The sequence below is a fragment of the Lithobates pipiens genome, unplaced genomic scaffold, assembly GCF_037356315.1.
Source record: "Lithobates pipiens isolate NorthernLeopardFrog02 unplaced genomic scaffold, aLitPip1_a1.2 Scaffold_13, whole genome shotgun sequence".
NCBI lineage: Eukaryota > Metazoa > Chordata > Amphibia > Anura > Ranidae > Lithobates > Lithobates pipiens.
Window position 1 is genome coordinate 227117744 of NW_027507718.1, and position 24144 is coordinate 227141887.

General features: G+C 44.7%; 1 protein-coding gene across 3 annotated transcripts in view; it reads left to right on the forward strand.

Annotated features, from left to right (window-relative positions):
* Positions 1-23843, forward strand: part of CAPS (calcyphosine) — a 92231-nt gene extending 68388 nt beyond the window's left edge. For all 3 annotated transcript variants that reach the window (XM_077476289.1, XM_077476288.1, XM_077476290.1), the window contains 4 exons: positions 3127-3265; positions 7588-7765; positions 18052-18261; positions 23371-23843. In XM_077476289.1, coding sequence (XP_077332415.1) covers positions 3129-3265; positions 7588-7765; positions 18052-18261; positions 23371-23472 — 627 coding nt within the window. In that variant the 5' untranslated portion in view covers positions 3127-3128 and the 3' untranslated portion in view covers positions 23473-23843. The remainder of the gene's footprint in view (positions 1-3126; positions 3266-7587; positions 7766-18051; positions 18262-23370) is intronic.
* Positions 23844-24144: the final 301 nt, after the last annotated feature.

Sequence of the window (24144 nt, forward strand, 5' to 3'; positions counted from 1 at the left end):
ACCCGGCCGGCCAGGAAAGGGGGTGGGGACGAGCGGGCGGCCCCCCCTCCTGAGCCGTACCAGGCCGCGTGCCCTCAACATGGGGGGGTGCCTTGGGGGAGGGGGGGCGTGCGGCCCCCCCACCCCAAAGCACCTTGTCCCCATGTTGATGAGGACAAGGGCCTCTTCCCGACAACCCTGGCCGTTGGTTGTTGGGGTCTGCGGGCGGGGGGCTTATCGGAATCCGGGAGCCCCCTTTAATAAGGGGGCCCTGGATACCGGCCCCCCACCCTATGTGAATGAGTATGGGGTACAATGTACCCCTACCCATTCACCTGTGAAAAAAAGTACAAAAAAACACAACACAGAGTTAAAATATTTTATTGCACAGCTCCGGGGGTCTTCCGTCTTCGGGGGTCTTCTCGCCGGACTCCTCCGCTATCTTCTTGTAGCTCTTTTGCTAGCGGAGGAGCCCGGCTTTCTTCCTCGCCCCCGGCCTCTTCTTCCGACTTCGAGGGTCTTGTCCCCCTCTTCAGTTCTTCTGCCGGGCCACCGCGCCTCCTTATAGCTCTTTTACAGGCGGTGGCCCGGTCTTCTGCCGCCGCCCATTCTTCTTCTTCTTCTTCTTCTTCTCCAGGAGATGTTGACTCGACGATCTCTCCGGCTGGAATGCCAGGGACGCGCTGCGCTGCCACTTATATAGGGACAATGGGGTGGTGTCACATGGGTTGATGTCACATGGGTTGGTCACGTGGGTTGATGTCACATGGTGACCCCGCCCCCTTACGATGTCACAGTCCCGGAGGATGCTGGGACTGTCGCCATGTGACATCAACCCATGTGACCAACCCATGTGACATCAACCCATGTGACACCGCCCCAGACCTAAGGGCCTGGTATGCTCTCGGAGGGGGGAACCAACGCCACTTTTTTTTCAGATTACATAAGGGGCGTGGTTTATGAGAAGTGGGAGGGGCCAAAATGATGGGTGGGGTCATGATGGGCGGGGTCTGGCGCCCCCCCATCCAAAAACTTCACCAGCCGCCACTGGCTTCCGCTTCGATCTACCTGTCAATCTTAGCTAGCTGATGGGTAGATCAGGTCCCTGCTGCTAAGAGATTGTATTTAGTCAGACCTCTCATCTACATCAGTTCGGGGTGGTAAGCTGAGCATAATACCTGGCAAAGTTTAATGCCAGGAGGGAAGTTTATGTGGAAATATGTGAAGGATTGGAATAGCAGCGAGTGTGTGTTGGAGCACTGCAGAGTTTGCAGCCCCCCAAGCTAACATACATCTCCTAAGCAGGAACACATCACTATCTCCCCAAGCATTCTGTCCAGATAATGTGCAGTTAATTTATGACTTTTCCGTTTAACCCTCTGTTATCCAAACTCTGTTCAATATAAAGTGTAAACTCACTACATAAACACTCTATATACAAAATAACATTCCCCAATAAAGATCAGAACATGATGTTCACATTTGCACGGAAGCACAATTGAATGGATGCTGATTATTTAGAGAATTACCGTATTTATGTTTATTGAGGATTGTTTTTTTTTTATGTACTAACAGTTAACCTCCCTGGCGGTATGATTCAGTCTGGAATAAGGTGCTGAAAGCGGTACAATTATTTTGCATGGAAATCTGGCTTTTATTTTGTAGTCCTGTAATTCTTAGGAATAACGCTCTGAAATCTCTTCAAACCAGAGTCTAGCGGACATCCCGGGTATGATAAAGTTTATAATATAATAAAGAATAATAAAAATTATTCAATAATGTAATCAAATCCAAAAAAAAATGAAAAAGGGACATGTTTTGGTTGCTATGGACAATCTCCAAATTCCAAGCAGTAAAAAACAGTATTTATAATATAAAAGTGCATGCAGGGCATTGCACAAACCACTAGGGACAAAGGGGGTGTGTATTTTTTAATACAGCACTGTAATCTGTAAGATTACAGTGCTGTGTGTGTTTTGTGTCTTTTTACATTTTTGAATTTGCCGCCGTTCTCGGGTCCCGTGCGTCGTAACGTCGCAGGGAACGGAGCTCGGTGGCATTCGGCACTGTGAATCGAGCGGAGGACAGCTCGATCACACAGCGCGGGGGACATCGCTGGATCCAGGGGACAAGGTAAGTAACGTTACCTGTGTCCTCCCCTGCATCGAGCGGTGCAAGCCCGAGTCTGGCTCGGGGTTACCGCTATTGTAATTAAAATTCCAACCCGAGCCAGACTCGGGATTACCGCTAAGGAGGTTAAGCTTCATACACACAATACGAAAATTGGATGAAAAATACCACTTTTGAAGCGTTCGTGCATATGAGAGTATAAATTTTTTTTTTGGTGGGGGAGTGGATCTTGGGTGGGAGTTCCCACACTTTTTTTTCCCCAGGACTTGACCCCTGGATATACTTTATCAGTCTTGTGCTGCTTCTTCATTGTCCAATCAGCAGGCTGGGGTAGGATAGCATCCATAGTCTATTTACAGTAAATCTCAAGACTGAATTGATAGAAATACAAATCTATTAGCAGGTCAATAAACTCCCACTTTTCAAATTTTTTTGCTTTTTTGTGTGTATTTATATGCTTGCCTTGATGTTAACAGCTTTTAAAATCAGCATCTTGTAAATCCCTGTACAGCAGCTCTCACGCTAGGAAAAAAGCATTAGTACCCTAATCAGGCCATGCTGCATGCACACATGCCAATGAGGAACAATCTGACAAGAGTAGAGAGATGCCCTTATTAGTCTGCTGGAAAGTCCGGTCGTGTGTACACGGCATAAGATAGTGGCACCAGGAACCCAAAGACTGGCAAAGAATTAGTTTGAGTTTGGACAGCACTGGATCCCTGTACTGGTAAGTGTATGTTTATAGAAAATCAGCAGCTACAGTATTTCTAGCTGCTGAATTTTATTTATTTTTTTCCAGATCGAGGATGCTCTAACTGCAGTAATAAAAAAAGTGATATGACAAATTGGCTATCAAGACTGTAAATCTTAGGACTGGACAAAATATTAGATCCTAAAACAGTTCCAGTGTGTATTTCAAGTGTGTATTTAGCTGTTTGCCTGAAATTCATCTTTATCTAAGGTTAAAGTTTAGTTCTGTACTGTTCACTGATTTTAACCTGTTTTGCTTTTGCAAAGTCATGGCTGCAGTATCCCAGCTGGAACAAGAAATGATGACCAAGGCACGGCGCCAGATTCCACAATGCCAGGATTCTGTGGAGAAGCTAAGACTGCAATGTCTTGCAAGAGGAGCATCTGGAATTAAAGGCTTGGGAAGGTAAACAGACTAAGCCCACGTACACACGGTCGGAGATTTTACCAACCAAATCCGTCAGATTTTGTCTGTCGGATTTAGTCCGACGGATGGTGTCCGAAACTGTTGCACGGTCGGGCCAAGTTGGCGAAAAATCCGATCTTTCAGAACGTGATGACATAATTTCGTTACGATGGGACTACATTCAGGCTAGTAGCCAATAGCTTTGATGTAGGAATTTGATCTGAGCATGCGTGGCACTTGGTCCGATCAAAATGCTCTACACATGATCGGACTAGGTCCGAACGGCCCAGTTGGTTGGGAAATATTTCCAACATGTTGGAAAATTGGGTCCGACTGAGATTCGGACGGAATCAGTCCGATGCATACCACACACAGTCGGATTATCTGACGACACGGTCCGATAAGATTAACATTTATTATCTTTCCAACTATTTCTACCAGTCCATGCATTCTGAAAATTTCACATTTTTAGTGATAGCACATTAAAGTAGAACTATAGGCAAAACTTTTTTTTATTTTTTATTTTGGATAGAGTAAGGAAGGGTTGTAAACCCTGTAAGGTTTATTTTTGCCCTCTTTGTCCCATCAGGTAGATGTACCTTCACCTCCTGTCCCATAGCCAAAACAGGAAGTAATGCCCCGTACACACACAACAAATGTTGGTTGTGAGCTTGTTGGTGGAAAGTCCGACCGTGTGTATGCTCCATCGAAAATTTGTGGTCGGACTTTCTGCCAACAAATGTTGGCTAGCATATGAGTCCAGCGGATGCCCAAAAAAATTCCTTAAGATTTGGGGCTCTTGGGTCAGCTCCGAAAGTACCATACCACCACCTCCTTGAAAGATTAATGGAAGCTTCTTGATCATTACTTGGGTCCATTTAAGCTGAATAGATATGTAACCCTTAGGTTGTCACATACCCACTAGGTGTATACCAGTTTACCAGTTTACCAGACTATGTAATGGCTTGAGTGATGTTCACTCTATATGCAGTTTGTTTTCTGTGTTGTTTGTTGTGTATGAAAATAAATAAAAATTCTACTTTAAAAAAAAAAATATTGGCTAGCAGGTTCTCAAATTTTCCGTCAACAAATGTTTGGCTCTCCCATCAGGGAGATGTACCTTCACCTCCTGTCCCATAGCCAGAACAGGATGTAATGCCCCGTACACACGATCAGATTTTCCGACAACAAATGTTGGATGTAAGCTTGTTGGCGGAAAGTCCGACCGTGTGTATGCTCCATTGAAAATTTGTTGTCGGACAAATGTTGACTAGCAGGTTCTCAAATTTTCCGTCAACAAATGTTTGTTGTCGGACTTTCCAATCGTGTGTACACAAGTCCATCGGACAAAAGTCCACACATGCTCAGAATCAAGTACGAGCCGGAGATATAACTAGCGTTCGTAATGGAGATATCACATACATCTTGTACGTCACTACGTTCGTAAATGTTGGCCAACATTTGTGTGACCATGTGTATGCAAGACAAGTTGGAAGACAACATCCTTCGAACAAAAATTCAGTTTCGGAAACGGAAAGTCCGTTTGTGTGTACGGGGCATAAGAGGAAAACCCTGCAAATTAAGGCTGGGTTCACACTAGCTGCGGCCGCGGGGCACAAATTTTTGCCTGAATTCGGACCTGAAACTAAACAAGATGTACAGGACCCTTTTCTAGTGCACTTCACGGCCGCCCCGGAGCTGTGTGAACCGGCTCCATTGAGAGCTGGTTACAGTCTCCTGTCATGCAAATTGGATGCAGGGAAATCCGTATCCAATTCGCATGAGTGTGAACCCAGCCTTTAGGAATCTCTTGGGGACCCCCAGATCACCAGAACTATTAATCCCCTACATTAATTTTCTGAGAACAACCCAAAATTAGGGATTTTCTTTTACTTTCATGACTGGAGAATTAGAGCTACGCCGGTACGAGCTAGCCAAACATTTTTCTAGTCATCCTGCTCCATATGTTGTTTTAGCTAGAAAGGTAATAGAGCAGGCTAAACATAACAAGTGATGGTAGTCTCAATGGAATTTAAAAGAGGTTATAATTAACATGGATAATTAAGTATTTAACTCCCAGAAACCGTTTTAAAGCAGCACTGGCAAATTACAGGCCTATTATTTTCCGTTCATTGTTCAGGGACAGTTCAGGAGTGGTGTATACACCACTCCTCCACCACCCCAAAGATGCTGCTTGCAGGACTTTAATGTCCTGCCATCGCAGAGCCCCAGTGTGAAAGCACTTGGGCTTTCACATTGGGTTGGTAGGGGAGGTGTATTTCAGGCCCTCTACAGGTGCTATTTTTAGACCTTTAGCACCTGATAAATGCCTCAGTGTGAAAGGGGTCTTACTGGTGCTCAGGACCAGTAAAGAGTGTGGCTTAAAAAAAGCTTTAAGGCCCCTTTCACACTGGGGCGATTTTCAGGCGCTACAGCACTAAAAATAGCGCCTATATAGCGCCTGAAAAAAGTGGCACCTTTCACTCCAGTGTGAAAGCCAGAGAGCTTTCACACTGGAGCGGTGCGCTAGCAGGATGGGAAAAAAAGTCGTGCTAGCAGCATCTTTGGAGCGGTATATTCACTGCTCCTAAACCGCTCCTACCCATTGAAATCAATGGGGCAGCACAGCTATACCACCGACAAAGCGCCGCTGCAGCGGGCGGTTTTAACCCCTTTTTTGCCCACTAGTGGGGGTTAAAACTGCCCCGCTATCAGCCGAATACCAATGGTAAAGCGGCGCAAAAAATATTGCTGCTTTACCGCCAAAGCCCGCACTGCCCCAGTGTGAAAGGAGCCTTAGAGGAACTCCAGATGAAAATAGTTTGCAGAAAACTTAGAACCAACCTTAGGTTTTTATTTTCATTTGTGTTCCCATTGCGGAAATAATGCCATAGATACTGTCCAGGAGAAACAGCTAGTATGAGGAAATCTCTTCAAAATAAAAAGGAAAACCCACCTTAGTTGTCACTGAAACAGGTGTCCCAATTGGAAGATTTCTCCTCTGCACCTGTTTCTGCCACAACTGTAGAATTTTGTTTTTTCCTTTATTATCTATCCTGAAATCAGTGTTCACCAGGACAGGGAGAGTGAAACCCCAAAATAGGGACACAGTAATAAACACTGCCAAAGGTTCTAATCCTCCACTCTATCCAAGTCTTGAAAAAGGTTTGGACTGCAGTTGCACTTAAAGCTTTAAACATAATATTCCTTGAGCGCCTTTCTAGTTAGGCTGCTAGGTAAATGCAATTTTTGGCCTCACTGTACTAAGTAGAATGGTTGACAATTGTGTTGGTCTGATTAGGATTCCTGGGCTGAGAGTTTGATTGCTTCTCTCTGTCTCTGGAAGAAGCTTTGAGAGCATAGGGAAGGAGATAAAAATTATCAATTGAATATTTATCATGCCCTAGCCAATCCCTGGAAGGAGGCATCCAGGAGGTGGTTAGTTAGGTGATAAATGGTCAGGATGCCTTAGCAGGTTGTTCTTTCCTTGTAAGGGAATGTTCCAGTTGGAGAAGAAACATTGAGACAAGGGACTTCTGTCTGGGTCTCAGAAGAGTCAGAGGAGAACTGCTAATGAATTACACTTGCTGGAGGGTACTGACTTTGAGTCCTGGTCTGGACAAGGATTTAGTTGTCTTCCTCGCTGAGGATCTGTCTGTGGAGGCTGGGTTGCAGCTCCTGGGACACTATGAGTAAAGACCTTGCTAGGAACTATTAGCTGTGCAAGTGCCAGAAGGGAACTACATGCCAGATGTAGCTATATGGAGTGCTGTAGGGTCCTAGATATACTGGCCATTCCTGGATATTGCTTTGGTGTATCCAGTGACCCTAAACCCCTCTTCTGTTAAAGTTCCTCAATAAGTCCTAAAAAGACATCCCCTAAGACTAGTGTGGTGCATAGCCTTTGCCCTGGTCACAATAGCTGATAATTTGAAATAATGCATAATCCAACCCACTTTCTATAAAAAGGTGGGCTCATAGCAGCTATATTATCAGTGTGTTGAAGCTGTGAGAGTATACAAATTTGGATAATGAGCGATATTATTTTTTTTAATTTTGACATTGCTACAAAACACATTGCCTTTTGTTTTACTAGAGCTATCTTTTTACCTTTACAACTGGCTAGATTTGATTAACACGATCCCTTTCCTCATAGATTTCAATAGGGTTTGCCACAATTTTGTTTACTTTGAACAAGATACACAAAACTGAACCCAGGCACAACTCCTCCCTAATAATGGGAAACTTGTCCCTTACCTTTTAGAGTTAAAGAACCTTTAAAGGAAAATACATTGAATTTTGCTTTTTTTAATATAACACAGGGCTTTCCGAATAATGGATGATAACTGTAGCAACTCTTTGGAATTAGAAGAATTCTCCAAAGGGCTGCAGAACTATGGACTTTCCCTTCGCCCAGAAGAAGTGCAAGAAATTTTTCAGAGATTTGACAGAAATGGAAATGGAACCATCAATTTTGATGAGTTCTTGAGCACAATCAGGGTAAGTGTTTTCTTTGTACAATGTTTGCATACATTTTCTGTGTGTAATATATTCCAGACTAAAAAAAACCCGAAATGTTTGATTTTTTGTCTTATAGTAAAGAATTAGAGATTTTATAATAACTGTAACCAGCAAAAGTGCAGGGAAAGGTTGCAGAAATTTGGCTTCATGCTATGCTTAGAATAAATCTGAATAGCCTGTATTGTGGTTAGATCTAACTATAACAAAACATAAGGCTACTTTCACACTGAGGTGGTTTGCAGGCGCTATAGTACTAAAAATAGCGCCTGCAAAGCCTCCTGAAAGAGCCGCTCAATTCACTTTAAATGTGAAAGCTCTGGAGCGGTGCGCTTGCAGGATGGTCAAAAAAGTCCTGCAAGCCGCATCTTTGCAGCACTAAATATAAATATAGCGCTGCTTTACCGCCAGCGCCTGCCCCAGTGTGAAAGTAGCCTAACATACATAGCTGGATAAGTGTGTGGAGGGATACAACCTTCTCCCTTTCTACTAGCAGAGAAAAGAGGCTGTGAGAATTTTCTGCCTGCAGAAGCATTGAAGGAGTTTGAAAGAGCTAGTGCTGGGCTTTCTCATTAAAACTGTATGAAATGTTTATTTGTAAAATTAAGCTTTTATTCAAATAATATTAAACGAACAAAACAAAAATATCAGTATATACACTTGGAACCCATACTTTTCCTTTTTGAACTCCTAAATCACTATAGTGAACTAGTAGGGTGCCTCAAGGTCTGCTTTACTAGTTTATATTACAGCATAATTTTAATGTTTTAATGTGGGGATGTAGGAGAAAAACCATACAGAAAGGACCCATGGGTAAGCAGTGGTCTGAGCTGAACCAGACCAAAAGAAGTCCCCTTCACACAACGGCCAAATGAGAGTAATTCCTGTAGCATACACATAGTGATCAAATGGCTGGGCTCCAGAAGGAAAGTGAAGGCCAACATGCTAAGGCAGTGATTCTAAACCAGGGTTCCGTGGAACCCTAGGGTTCCTCCAGAGGTTGCTAGGGGTTCCTTCAGCATTGGGCAATTTCTGCCTCTCAGATAAGTTCTCACTGACACCAGTGATCTTTTTAGCTATCTGTAAGGAGGTAATTCTTCCCAATAACTACAAGTGTAAGGTCCCTTCTTCCCACTGACCATCACACTAATGTATCATGAGTTGTAGATTTCACATTTTTAGCAGTGGTTCTCTGAGACCTGAGAACTATGTCAAGGGTTCCTCTGTGTTGAAAAAGTTGACAAAGGCTGATCTAAGGGTTAAGTGGTAATGTAAGTGCAGTGGTAATGTAATGATGTCAGGTGCACTACACCTTTAACCACTTGCTTACTGGGCACTTAAACCCCCCTCAGTCCCAGACCAATTTTCAGCTTTCAGCGCTGATGCACTTTGAGTGACAATTGCGCGGGCATACAACACTGTACCCAAATGAAATTTTTATAATTTTTTTCCCACAAATAGAGCTTTCTTTTGGTGGTATTTAGTTACAGCTCGGAGTTTTATTTTTTGCTAAACAAACAAAAAAAGATGCAAAAAAAATAAAAAATAAAATCATGTTTTAATAGTTTGTTATAAAATTTTGCAAACGGGTCATTTTTCTCCTTCATTGAAGTGCGCTGATTAGGCGGCACTGATAGGCTGCATTGGTGGGCACTGATGGGCTGCATTGGTGGGCACTGATGGGCTGCATTGGTGGGCACTGATGGGCTGCACTGGTGGGCACTGATAGGCATAGTTAAGGCGGCACTAATAGGCACAGATAAGGCGGCACCGATGGGCACAGATAAGGCGGCACTGATGGGCAAAGATGGGCACAGATAAGATGGCACGGATGGGTGGCACGGATAAGTGGCACGGATGGGTGGCACGGATGGGCACTGATAGGTACCACAGATAGATGGGACTGATGGGCACTGATAGGTGGCACTGATAGGTGGCTCTGATAGGTGGCACTGCTGGGCACTGATGGGCGGCACTGCTGGGCACTGATGGGCGGCACTGCTGGGCACTGATGGGCGGCACTGGGGTGCAGCACCTTTGAGGCAGATTGGGTGGCACTGTGGGTGGCACTGTGGGGTGGCACTGTGGGTGGCACTGTGGGTGGCACTGTGGGCACTATGGGCACTGACAGGGGGCACTGACGGGGGGCACTTACTTTTTCTTTTATTTTACTTCAGGATGGCACTGCGGGAGGCAGGTGGGCACAGGCAGGTGGCAGGTGGTCCCTTGTATTGATGGCCGTGATCGGGACTGATGTCCCGATCACGGCCGCCGGTGATCGGCTTTTTTTTTCTCTCCTCGCGCTGTCAGCGCGAGGAGGAATAATAGCCGATTACCGGCTCCGTTCTATCACATGATCAGCTGTCATTGGCTGACAGCTGATCACGTGATAAGGGGTCGGGATCGACCCCTTACACGGATCGGTGATCAGGCGAGTCTCACGGACTCGCCGATCACAGAGCGCGCCGCGCGCGCCCCTCAGGGGGCGCGCAGGCCGCTCGTAACCAGGACGACGTCAATAGACGTAGTCCTGGAAATGTAGGTCCGCGCTAATGCCGTCATTTGGCAATAGCGCGGATCTGAAGTGGTTAATACTTGATGGTAATCCAACCATATGGCACTTTATCCAACTTTAATTGACACCTGGAGTTTTACAGGGGATGAGTGGGAATGATTATTGTTAGGTATTAGTTTGGAGGAAAATACATAATCTCCCAAGTCCCTTTTAAAAGCAAATGACAACACTGCATTTAACTCAGTCTGAGTGCAGTGGGATTCTAGAAAAGTAAGTGTGTTAAGTGTAGAAGAGGAAAGCACTATGCAGCATTCAATTCCCCCAGGACTGAGGATTATATATTGTGGTATTATTATATGCATTGGCTGCACATTACAGGCAGTCAAAGCCACCAAGACTGGACAGGAAGGTGTTGGAGCCATCAGTGGCTGGGGATTTTTGCATGCATAGTCTCTTGCATGCAGGCACTTGCATATCACAGACTCCGCACCCAGCAGGACGACAGAAATATTGGTGCCTCTGCTTCTGGGGCTGCAATGTTACACAACTGGTACAGACTGCACCGTGTCTGTGCTAGCTAGATCAGCAAGAGAGGAGCAATTGATCACCACATATGGCCAGCTTATGAGTACATAATGGATAAAAAAAAGTCCAGGTTAAAAGGATAATTTGAACCCCCACACAAAATGGTCAATCTGTTACATATGCTTCCATTAGCAAAACTCCAAAGTTCTATGCTCAATATTAAATGGAGGTAAACCTAACCCAGCATTAGTCTGCTAGCTATATATACAACAGTGAGTTGCAAAGACGGGGACAGGAACATTGCCCCTTTAATTTAAAAAGAATGCATGGAGTCCGTCTCAAAATTCATACCAGAACCTTATCCAGTAGATCATTTTATTTTCTAAATATCACTTTTGTGGGAGTATATTGTACAGGTACTCCACTTATTGTGCAGGTTTAGGGCATCCCCCAAGCTTGGTATTTATAGCGGTGTTCCGCCCAAAAAAAAATAATAATAATTAAAAGCCAGCAGCTACACATACTGCAGCTGCTGGCTTTTAACAACAGGACACCTACCCGTCCTGGAGTCCAGCGATGTTGGCACCACAGCTGATTTTCCATCAGCTGTCGGGTGCTGCCACTGCCATTGTGGGTAAGGGTACCCAGCAGTGTAGCCTTATGCCTTAACGCCGGGAACCCTACTGTGCATGCGCTAGGCCCCGCTCCCCTCTCCTACGGGCCCGGCGACAGGGAGAGGAGGAGGAAGCCCCACAGTGATGTCACGGGATGCGTCCTGGACTCCCGGAAGTGGGAACAGGATACCTGTCAAAGACAGGTATCCTGTCCCCCCTCCCCCTGAAAGGTGGCAAGTGTGGTAGTGGAGGGGGAGAGGAGACAAATGAGCTGAAGTTCCACTTTTGGGTGGAACTCCGCTTTAGGGGGACTGTATATTTTTTAACCACTTCAATACTGGGCACTTTCACCCCTTCCAGCTCAGGTCAATTTTCAGCTTTCAGTGCTGTCATCAGGGGCGTAACTATAGGGGGTGCAGCAGTCGCGACCGCAACTGGGCCCTGTGATGTAAGGGGCCCATGCAGCCCCCCTCTAAATATGGCTGGCAGCAGCATAGGCGGCTTAGGGTACCAGTGCACCATGCACACGGGTGGCTGGAGGTGGAGGGTGACTAGCAGAGCTCCATGCTTGACTATAGCACTGGCTGCTCTTTAGTTGTGCATTCCCCGCATGAGCTGTGTCCTCGGCCAGCTCCTCAGAGTACCCCTCTCCTGCTCCATGCATTGCCGCTCAGTCCCATGTCTGTTCTCCCCAGCCAGAGTCCCGCCCCCCCCTGAGTCCGGCCCACACTGCACTACATACTTCTCCCGGGTAAACAAACTTTAAGCACACAGATGCAGTGCAGCTCTATGAGAGCCCCCCGGACGACACTGCAGGCTTGTCTGCCAGCCCCCCTCCTCCCCCGTCATACACAGATGATGAAAGGTCTTTCTGGGAGATATGCTGATTGCCCGTCCAGCACACTGGATGGAGCCCAGGCCAACATGGATGAGTGCGCGGCCTACAGCTTGGTCATGGTGAGTGAGAGGACCCCATCCCCCACACACTATTACATACTCCCTCCATCTCCCCCTGGGGACAGGGACCCCTTCTCACCTGGGGGCAGTAACTTTATCTGCCCTGGAGAAAAGGACCTCATCTCCCAGTCCCCCAATGTTGCACCTAAAAATAAAAAAATCTGTGACCACGCCCTGGAGTTCCACCGCTGGACTCAGAGGGAAGGGCCCTGGCTGGGGTTCAGGGGGGCCCTTCATGGTTTCTTGCATCGGGGCCCTGAAGGTTCTAGTTACGCCACTGGCTGTCATATTTTGAATGACAATTGCGCAGTCATGCAATACTGTACCCAAATAACATTTTTATAATTTTTTTCGAGACAGAGCTTTTTTTTTGGTGGTATTTAATCACCACTGATTAAACAAAAGACGGAAAATGGAAAAAATAAAAAAATAAAAAAAAAAAATATATATATATATATATATATATATATATATATATATATATATATATATATATGTATATATATAAAATGTATTTTTATTTTTTTCTTAGTTTCTGTTATTAAATTTTGCAAATAAGTAATTTTTCTTCTTCACTGTTGGGCGCTGATGAAGCTGCACTGATAGGTACCGATGAGGCTGCACTGATATGGCTGCTGAGCGGGACTGATGGGGCAGCACCGATAAGCTGCACTAATTAGGAGGCACTGATGAGGATGAGACGGCACTGATGGGCACTTATAATCAGTTCCCTGATTATCAGTATAATGATATGTACTCACTGTGCCCAGTCAGATTGACTGTCCTTTCCTCACACACTGTCTTTGAGAGCCAATAACTAGCAAGTCTGTTTTCATCGGCCCAGCTGTGAATGGACACAGCTGATCACATGGTAAAGGGCCACTGTGGGAGGGTATCCATGTATGCCCTCCCAGAACTGGAGGTCCTTACTGTAGCCATCTTTAGCGTCTATAACGCAGGAAGAAAGTGCTTACGTGGACTTTAAGTCTTTTTAAAAGACCCTCTCCCTGCTGAAAAGCATTTTTAAAACAATTTTTGCATTGTCCCCAATGGGAGTGTCCCCCAGCTTCCCATGCAATTTTTTAATTTTTTTTACCAAAAGGGCTTGTGGGGCGATGTGCAGATTTGCAAATTTCAAGCTGGGTCCAGGCTATTGACCACATAAATATTGTTGCACGCAGTGGCGTAACTAGAACCCTCAGGGCCCCGATGCAAGAAACCATGGAGGGCCCCCCCGACCTCCGGACAAAGCTCTTTTCTCTGAGCCCGATGGCAGAACACCAGGGCCCGGTCCCAAGTGGGTGGCTGCATATAAAGGAACCAATTTCTCCATTCCCCCCGTTTCTTCTCCTCTCCCTCCCACAGGCATTCAGCGGCTACAGGAGGAAAATGGAGAGATGGGTTCCTCTATGTCAGTATTTCACAATCTTTTTCCAGTCAGGGCACCCTTGAAGTACACCCCTAGGTGAATGGGGCTGCATTGCAACCCCCCTGCAACTGTGTGCATTGCATGCAGTTGCAGCATAGTGATGATGCATTTAAGGGGTTAAAACAGGTGGTCAGTAGGCAACATATTGCCTCTCTACCGGCTATCAAATGCCTCTGCAAAGCGATCTGAGCATGGTTCACCCATCAATTGCAGCCACTGTGCCCATCAATTGCAGCCACTGTACCATCAAATGCTGCCACTGTGCCCAAACTCTGCCACTGTGCCCATCAAATGCCACCAGTGTGCCCATAAAATGCTGCCAGTGTACCCATCAGACACTGCCACTGTGCCATCAAATGCTGCCACTGTGCCCATCAAATGCTGCCACTGTGCCCAAACTCTGCCACTGTGCCCATCAAATGCCACCAGTGTGCCCATAAAATGCTGCCAGTGTACCCATCAGACACTGCCACTGTGCCATCAAATGCTGCCACTGTGCCCATCAAATGCTGCCACTGTGCCATCAAATGCCACTACTGTGCCCATCAAATGCTGCCGGTGTGCCCATTAAATGCTGCCAGTGTGCCATCAAATGCTGCCACTGTGAATCCCCACCGGGGTCCTCCATGTGTCTCCTGCTATCCTCATCTTCTGATAGGCGTCAAATAGCTGCGCCTATCGTTTCAGCCAATCAGGTGACGGGTAATAGACCCACACACCTGATTAGTGGAGAGGCGGTTCAGTGTTAGAAAAGTGAATATTAATTCACTTTTCTAACACATCTGGGTTGACTGTGAGCGTCAAGCATGGCGCTCGCAGTTCACCTATTTTGAAGCCTATTAGAGCCTATGGCTCTAATCAGGTGCTTCAAATACACCCTCTGCCCCTGTAATTAAGGCACCGGACACAAAAGGGACCGGACACCTAAATATTGGGATGGCAGCTGTGGCCATGGATAGATTCATGCTATGCTATGCATGAATCTATCCATTGGTCATAGAGGGGGGGGGGGGGGGGGGGTGGCTGGAGAGAGAGGGCGGCACCCGTGTGCCCTTTTGGACGCCACTGATAAACACATGCACACATATGCATTAAAAGAAGTTCAGATTTCTGCCTCTGAACTCACCAAAATCGCGTTTAGGAGAGGAGCGTTTGGGCAGAATATATGCTTACGTGCCTAAACGCTAGCCGCATTTAGCGCCTGAGCGTTCAATATATTAATATTGTCTGGCCAATTAAATGAATCAACGCCCAAATGCTTGATGCGTATAAACAAACCTAAACAAATTTGAAAATTGTGGCTTTAGGCCAAGTTCACACTGGTATGACACAAATGCTCTGACATTGGGAGCTCATGTTGCATGACGTGTAAAAATCAATGTTTCCCTATGGGAGCCATCTTAACTGGTCTGACACAAATCGGTCTAACTTAAAAATTGCTCCCTGCACTACTTTGGTACGACTTTGATCCTACTTCAGCCTATTGAATATCACTGAAGTCGGATCAAAGTCGGATCAAAGTCTTAACTGATCCTACTTTGGCAGACGACTTGTGCACTTATAATCTTGAAGGGGAATTTCATGCCAAATAAAAAAAAAAACGTCATGGGTTCCCCTTCCAAGAGCATACCAGGCCCTTTGGTCTGGTATGGATTTTAAGGGGAACCCCCATGCTGAAAAAACAGGTTGGGGGTCCCCCTATAATCCATACCAGACCCTTATCCGAGCATGCAGCCCAGCAGGTCAGGAAAGGGGATGGGGAACCGTACCAGGCCACATGCTCAACATGGAGGGGGTGGGTGCTTTGGGGCAAGGGAGGCCCTGCACCTCCCCCACCCCAAAGCACCTTGTCCCCATGTTGATGAGGACAAGGGCCTCTTCACGACAACCCTGGCCGTTGGTTTTCAGGGTCTGCGGGGGGGGCTTATTGGAATCTGAAAGCCCCCTTTAACAAGGGGGCCCCCAGATCCTGGCCCCCCACCCTATGTGAATAAGTATGGGGTACATTGAACCCCTACCCATTCACCTAACAAAAGTGTCAAAAATAAAATACAGTAAACAGGTTTTTAAATGAATTTATTAAGCAGCTCTGCTGTTTCTCCTGACTTCTTCTCCCCTCTCTGGCTCTTCTCCACTCTCTCTGGTTCTTCTCCCTCTGTCCGTTGTCTTCTGCCGGGTCTCCTCCGCTGTCTTCTCGCTCTTTTGCCCGGTCTTCTCCTCTGTCTTCTCTCTCTGTTCTTCTTCCAATGTTGACTCGCTGCTCTCTACTGTGCCATTACTTATATTGGCATGGGGCAGGTTCACCGTGTAACGTCGTCATCTGGAGGCCCTGCCCCTTATGACGTCACTGCCCAGGGCATGATGGGCGGGGACGTCATAAGAGGCATGCCTCCGGTGATCCCACCCCATGCCAATATAAGTAGTGGCACACCACGCACACGGCATTAGAGTGGGAGAGAGCGTTGATTCAACATCGGAATAAGAACAGAGGGAGAAGACAGTGGAGAGGACCCAGCATAAGAGCGAGAAGATAGCAGAGAAGACCTAGCAGAGGCAGAAGACAGCAGACAGTGGGAGAGGACCCGGAGAGGGGAGAAGAACCAGCAGAGGCAGAAGACGTCAGCGGAGGAGGCAAAAGAGCCAGAGAGGGGAAAAGAGATCGTAGACAACAGAGCTGCTTAATAAATTACTTTAAAAACATGTAATGTGTTCTATTTTTGGCACTTTTTTAGGTGAATGGGTAGGGGTACAATGTACCCCATACTCATTCACATAGGATAGGGGCCAGGATCTGGGGAGCACCTTGTTAAAGGGTGCTTTCAGATTCCGATAAGCCCCCCCCGCAGACCCCGACAACCAAGACCAGGGTTGTCTGGAAGAGGCTCTTGTCCTCATCAACATGGGGACAAGGTGCTTTGGGCCCCAAAGCACACACCCCCCCCCATATTGAGGTCATGTAGCCTGGTATGGTTCGGGGGGGTGCTCGTTCATCCCCACCCCCTTTCCTGACCTGCCAGGCCGTGTGCTCGGATAAGGGTCTGGTATGGATCTTGGGGTGGGGGGGACCCCCACGTCAAAAAGATGTTCCCCTTAAAATCCATACCAGACTGAAAGTCTTGGTGTGCTCTTGGAGGGAGAACCCATGCTGGGTTTTTTAACATTTTTCATGGAGTGCCCCCTAAAGATTCATACCAGACACAGTGCCTGGTATTGCCGGGGATGAAAGTTGGATCCCTGTTCATTGAAGTCGGACGCATGTCGGACTTCAAGTCGCAGGGCAAAGTCAGATCCAAAGTGGTACGACTGTTGTGCCGTACCAGTGTAAACCTGGCCTTAGGTATGTTTTTAATGTTGTTTTTGTTCTGTCAGAAGAAGGGCATTTAGAAGAGCATAGTGTGCAAGAGGCCTAAGTGTTTTTTTTTTTTCTTTTTAAAAGTATGAAATTAACATGTTCAAAGTTTATTAATGCTTCGGTAGTTTGATCAAAAGTAAACCCCCCTATTGTTTTTTAGCCAAGGAAGGTGCCATCTTTGCCTCTGTTTAATCTACAACTGCCATGATGCTGCACATGTGATCAGTTATGACACCAGCCATTGGACAGTTTGGTTGAGAGCACAACCAATGGAAGTGTTACATTTCCAGCACGTGCCAGAAATTAAACTGTTTTAGGGATGGGTTTACTTCCGCTTTAAGTCTTTTGGTGATTTTAATAGGAATGATACACACAAGACTATTCTGTTTGAGAATCCTCAGGTATAGATGTGTTTTCCTGAACATTTGAAAAAATATGCCCATATGCATGGGTGTGTAAACCCAAGTAATAGTGTTTATATGTTTATAGCCTTTTACAGTGTATATGCAAAATCAAGCAGCAGTTGTGGATCCCAGGTGCTGCAAATAAGGTGAATTGCCCATATGTATTAATATGCACTCATGTGCAATAGCCTAAGACCCTATACACACTATTAGATTTTCTGCAGATTTTTTTCTTTAGATTTACCAAAACCATGTAGTGCAAGGGCCTGCCTGATTGCATATAAATTTAAACTCTTAAGGTTTGACTTCATATTATATGGTTTTGGTAAATCTGAAGACAAAAATCTGCAGAAAATCGACTAGTGTGTATGGGGCTATAGACTATCCGATTAACAGAGGGGAAAGTAAAATTATTATTGTGTGAAGATTGCCAGTTCCTCTAGTACATCAGCCTTTATGTTCATTTCCACAGCCTCCAATGTCCAATGCTCGTAAACAAGTTATACTAGATGCTTTTCATAAAATGGACAAAACTGGTGATGGTGTTATAACTGTTGAAGACCTTAAAGGGGTTTACAATCCTAAATGTCATCAGAAATATCAGAATGGTGAATGGAATGAAAGGCAAGTGTTCCAACATTTCCTGGACAACTTTGATTCACCCAACAACAAAGATGGCCAAGTAAGTTTCATACTAATATACAAATATTCCAACAAAAGTGTAAATTGCATGTTTTGCAACAATTGGAATACCATTTGTAGCACTACCCCCACAGGGACCGCTGATTTTAACTGGCTCTTCCACAAACAGCACAGAGACTACCAGCTACCTAACCAACAGTCCATTTACTCTGGATCCAAAAAAAAGTCTAGGGGTTGCCTTTTTGTTATTTATTGGTGTTAAAACTTGTAATAGGAAAGGGGTTTGGAGCATGGGATACTCCAAAACTGTTAGCAATTGGCAGTGAGAGAACAATCTTCTCCTTAAGCAACAGGGGATATTGGACAATCTAAGCCAGGGATCAGCAACCAGTAGATTGTGGCCAGGTGACTGGTAGATCGTAGTCTAGGCTTGCTGACCCACCATGCCAGAGCATCAAACAGAGTGCAATGCAGAGGGGCTACTTCTAAAGTTGAAGTTGTAGTAGGGAGCAAGAGTAGCATAAGCTGATGCCTCCTGTGTAGTGCTGGCTCCTGTCCCATGCAAAGTGATATTCCACCTCTTATCCCAGCTAGCAGTCTCCAGAGTGGTGCCAGCAGCAGGAAAGAAGAGATCTTCAGGTCAGTGTAAAGCAATACACTGGGCATAATATTATAGGGCTTCTTTTACACTGATATGCCGTGGTTTACCAGCACTGCAGATGTAGGACAATGTACCTGCAGCTTTCCTGTGGGTTTGCTGCGCTTAGCCATAGACTTATATCCTGTGGGTTTGGTGCTCTTTCTAAATGCTTGACTTTTGGTGCGCTTTCAGAAAGTGCACCACACCTACAGGATCTAATAAAAGATTATGGCAAGGCGCAACAAACCCAGGAAGGTTGCAGATTCACTGCGCTCACCCACGATGCAGGTAAACTGCAACACATGAGTGTAAATGCAGTCATACAAGGAGCTCAGAACAGTAAGGGTTCATTTACATTTGTAGTTTGTGGGGTGGTAAAACCCCATAGTTAAGACGTATTTTCACAAGCAGTAGCACCCACCGAAAGAAACAGGGTGTTTAATTCCTGCATGTGGTGTACACCTTTGGCTGCTGCCACAGCAGCTAAAAGGGGGTAGGGATTGGGGGTGGTAAATTTGCAACTCAACGGCAGGGTTTTACTGCCCCCACAACTTTGTGTGAACGAGCCCTAAGGGTGTCACTGCTGAATGCAAGAACTCATTCACAAGTGCAGCAAGCGCCACTGCTTCTCTGAAAAGTGATCCAAGTGTGTTTGACAGGTGGTGCAGGGCAATATGTCACCTGATTTAAACCCATGATTGTCATGCAATGCACATGATTACAACGTGGTATTACGGCAATTAGAGGTTTAAATCAACTGTGAGGAGGCAACACTGTGCATGATGATCTCTGACTTCTCCTATGTTGTTCAGGTAGATCTCCACCTCTTTAAGGTTGCCTACCCCTGGTCTAAGGCCTCACAGCTTGGAACCATGAGGCAAGTCTCTTTGCCATCTAGTTCACCTGCACCATTGTACAGCTATTGGTACCCAATGCAATCTCAGGTACGTTGCACAGTACAGGAGGGCACTCTTCTCTCACAGTCCAGTCACTGCTGAGGTCGGGAATGGCCAGTATCTGAGACCCTCAGAGTATCTTAGTCCAAGCAACCTCTGGCACTTATATCCCAAAAGCACACAGTCACAGGAATCAATTTGGGGTCATTACTCACAAGTCGAATATTCTAAAATACACTGCGCTTTCAAACTTAAAATCCAAATAGTGAAATGAAAAAAATTTGTATATTACATACAATATTCCAAATAAAGTACTTAGATAGATAAAATGTCCATATGGTGAGAAAAAAGCAATCAATAAAATCCTTAAACCAATATAATGGTGAACCAAACTATAAAAAAAACTAAAAAAAATAAATAAATATATATATATATATATATATATATATATATATATATATATATATATATATATATATATATATATATATATATACACATATATGTGAGAAAAAAAGTGCTACAATGTGCTGTGCAATCAAAAAAGTTCAAAAGTGGCCTAACTCTGTGCTTCAATATGGTAATGAAGTCCCTTTTGTGCCTCAGTAATACCAATAGAAAAAGGAGGACTTCATAGTGTAGTATATTAAAACTTTTAATATCAACACAGTAACAAATCCATATTTTAGAGTGGCGCCCTGATAGCATAAAAAACAAGCTGCAGGGGATAATGTTAAATTACCCCCTGAGGAAGATACAAATTAACCCCTTGTATCGACATGCGTAGGGGAAGGGGACAGGACAGAACGCTAGTCAGTGCACCCACTAAGGATGATCAGCATACCACCCTGATATCAACTGCTACAGCTTGTTTTTTATGCTATTTTCTCAAAAATAATTTTTCACTTTTGGGTGGATACATATATTTTGTAGAAATCCAAACAATGTGATCTCTGCAATGAGGTACCAGATCTCCCTACTAGCAGATGTCTGCCAGAGGCATTGCTTAATGGGTGATCTGTATCCTATGCCACAAATCTAACAACATCCACTGAGACAGGAACCAATCCTGGGAGAACATGACACATGTGCACACGTTGTCAAGGGGTTTGTTACTGTTAATGCGTTTAATATCTTAAGACAGGGATCCTCAAACTACAGCCCTCCAGCTGTTGTGAAACTACACATCCCATGAGGCATTGTAAAACTCTGACATTCACAGACATGACCAGGCATGATGGGAATTGTAGTTCCTAAATAACTGGAGGGCCGTAGTTTGAAGACCCATGTCTTAAGACATTGGGGTTGATTTAGTAAAACTGGTATATACAAAATCTGGTGCAGCTCTCCATAGAAACCAAACAGATTCCATTTATTTGTTTTGTCAAAGCTTATTTTAACACGTTGAAGTTAGAAGTTGTTTGGCTATCATGCACAGCTGCACTAGTTTTTTTCACTCTCCAGTTTTAGTAAAGCAACTTCACTGTCTCACTTGCAGGAATAATACATGAAGAGTCATTGCCACTGTACTTGATAACCAGGACCTTGTTGTCCAGTAAAGAGATCCTGGGGAAATCATAAAGAGTGATATAGACACTCTTATAACATCCTTACTCCTCCGCATAACAAATGTTGTGAGCTAAAGAGTCATGTACCTGTGGAAAACAGGTACATGAATCTGTCGCATGGAGGGGGGCTGCACTGAGCTTGGAGTGTCTATATCGGGAACACTCTGTCCTCGGTGCATGTTGAATTCTTTGCTAGCTAGGATGCTGTTGGTTGTTGGGAGATTCACTGGCTGACAGCTGAAAATAAACAAAGGAGCAGGGATGCTGGCTGATCTCATTAACTGTGGCCATATTTGTAGAATGTCAGCCACCATCTTTACCCCTTTGTTGACTTGCAGTTGTTGGCCAGGGAATCTCCCAGCTGCCAACTGAATGGGACCAGGGATGTATCATCAGTTGCTAGGGAGATGGTGGGCACCAGATGGATAGCAACTAGGGAGCCCTGCACAGGAGGGTGTCATATTAATGACAGCTCCCCAGCACTTACCGTATGCCTAACTCTGAGCACACTCTCTGTACATCCACTCAGAGTTGGTCTTAGTTACCACCAGTTTGCTTATCTGCAAACTTGCAGTAATTCATTTAGATTCGGTTCTAGCCATAGTAGGATTCTAAAAGTAGCAGTAGCAAACACTGCCTGAATCAGGCACACATGTTGGTACTGATACCAAAACTGGCGCAAAGCTTTTTGTGAATTTGTCACAGGTCAAGTTAAAGGAGCCATATTACTGAAAAAGTGTCCTTATTGCCCTTTTGATTTCCCCCCTATTGTATTCTGGACAGCATTCAAGCAAGCCCCTAAATATATCATGACCCTTGCCAAGATCAGGTGATTTTTGTTATAGTTCACAATCTATCCAAATGTCTCCAGCAGTATTATCACTCTGTCGCTGTGCCTGAGCAACTTTTTCCATGACTAAGCCAGCACAAGCACATCGTCTAGGTCAGTGGTTCTCAACCTCAGTTCTCAAGTACACCCAACATGCCATGTTTTGAGAATTTATCAAAATACCAAGACATTAACTCTGATTTAAAGCACCAGTGCAAGATAAAGGAAAACCTGCAAACATGGCCTGTTGAGGATACGTGAGGAAGAAGGTCGAGAACCACTAGTCTAGGTAATGGTGTAACCTTATCTCTTTTTCTCCCAACAAAGCAAACCACTACCACTAGCTCGTTTATAAAGGTGCATGGGGATGTTGAAAGTCATCAAATGGCACAACTTTGAGTTGAAAGTGTTTGTTTGGCCACTGTGAACCTCAAGAATTCTTGATATGAATGCTCTATGGGTACATGCAAGTATGTATCCTGTAAATTGATCAAGAGCATGAAGTCTTCTAGCTGGACACATTAAATATGTCTGTATGGGGCTCCATCTTAAATAGTTCTGGTCATACGTGCTTCTCAGCCCTTCATTAAATGAGGGCTTTCTTCAGGCCCCTGACTGGAGACCATATATAATGGGAGTTCATATTCCAGTATTTCTGGTCGTGTGGAACAATTGTGTACTGAGAGTAGGGTCTCAACATACTTCCCGAATACCTGCCTTTTGCCTTGGGAATTATATGACACAGGTATCTGTAATTGTCTCTGCCCAGTTATGACTGAAAAGTCTAAACCAGACCCCAACTTGTCCTGCTTATGCAGTTGCACCCTCAAAATGATTTCTGGGGCCCCTGCCTAGTAAAAGAGCCCCGTTTAGTGAAGTGAAGGCAGGCTATGCAATCTTCCAATTCTTAAAGTGGTAGTAAACTGCTGCAGAGTTAAAAAAAAAAAAGTAAGACAATGGCTTAATGTGCTACAATGATTGCATTGCGACTCCGGTGATGTGAGTGGCCGGAGCTGCCATGATGTCACTCCTGCACGTGTGCGCAGGAGCCCTCAGTTCTGGCAAGGAGCTCTGAGGTACTGATGCGGTATTGTCAAAAGGGGTTTTAAATTCTTTGTCTTTCTTTTTTTCACTGGGTAAAACAATATGAAAGTAAAGCAATAGAGTTCTTGGGGTCTGTACAAACTTTTTTTTACAAGTGTACTTCTTTTTCCAGGTGACAGTGGAGGAATTCCTGAATTACTACAGTGGTGTCAGCGCTTCTATAGACAGTGATGCCTATTTTGTTGTAATGATGAAAAATGAATGGAAAATTTAGAACCACAACTATATTCTAGATATTCTTCTATATATGTCATGGTTTATTTATTTTGCGACGGTAAAATTCACCTAGCTTAGGGAATGAGGTGAAGCTGTACCATCCTCAATAACATGCAAGTATAAATTCAGTATTTGTCCCTTACACATGACTGGGTATTTTTTGCCAAGTGAATTTTCACTTTTCTTCACCTTATTCACTAAGTTAAGAGAAAATTATGTGAACAAGTATGTAGATTATTGCTAATGTAGATGCTAGTGACCTGAGGAATCAGACTCTAATCAGCTCATGTTTCCAAATTATTTTCGTTATATAATTGTATTTAGTAGAATGCAAAATATAATAATAAAACACCTGAGTTATTAGCAGAACGTGTTTTTGGTGTTGTGCTTGAGGATGGGTGGACCTTTAAGTGCCTATTTATTTCTTAATAGAACCCATACAGCAATCAGAAAGCACTACATCTATAAAAATTAAATTTTATGTTAATACTGTATAAGCTTACAATTTAGGTCACAGCTACTCCAGAACAGAAAGCTGGTGGTCAATACTATTATATAAAATAAAATAATAATTTGTGCAGCGCAACAAATCATCAGACATATTGTCCATTAAATTGTGCTCCAATCACCAGTGTGACTAAAAGATCACTTTTCTTCCCTTCATCCGTGT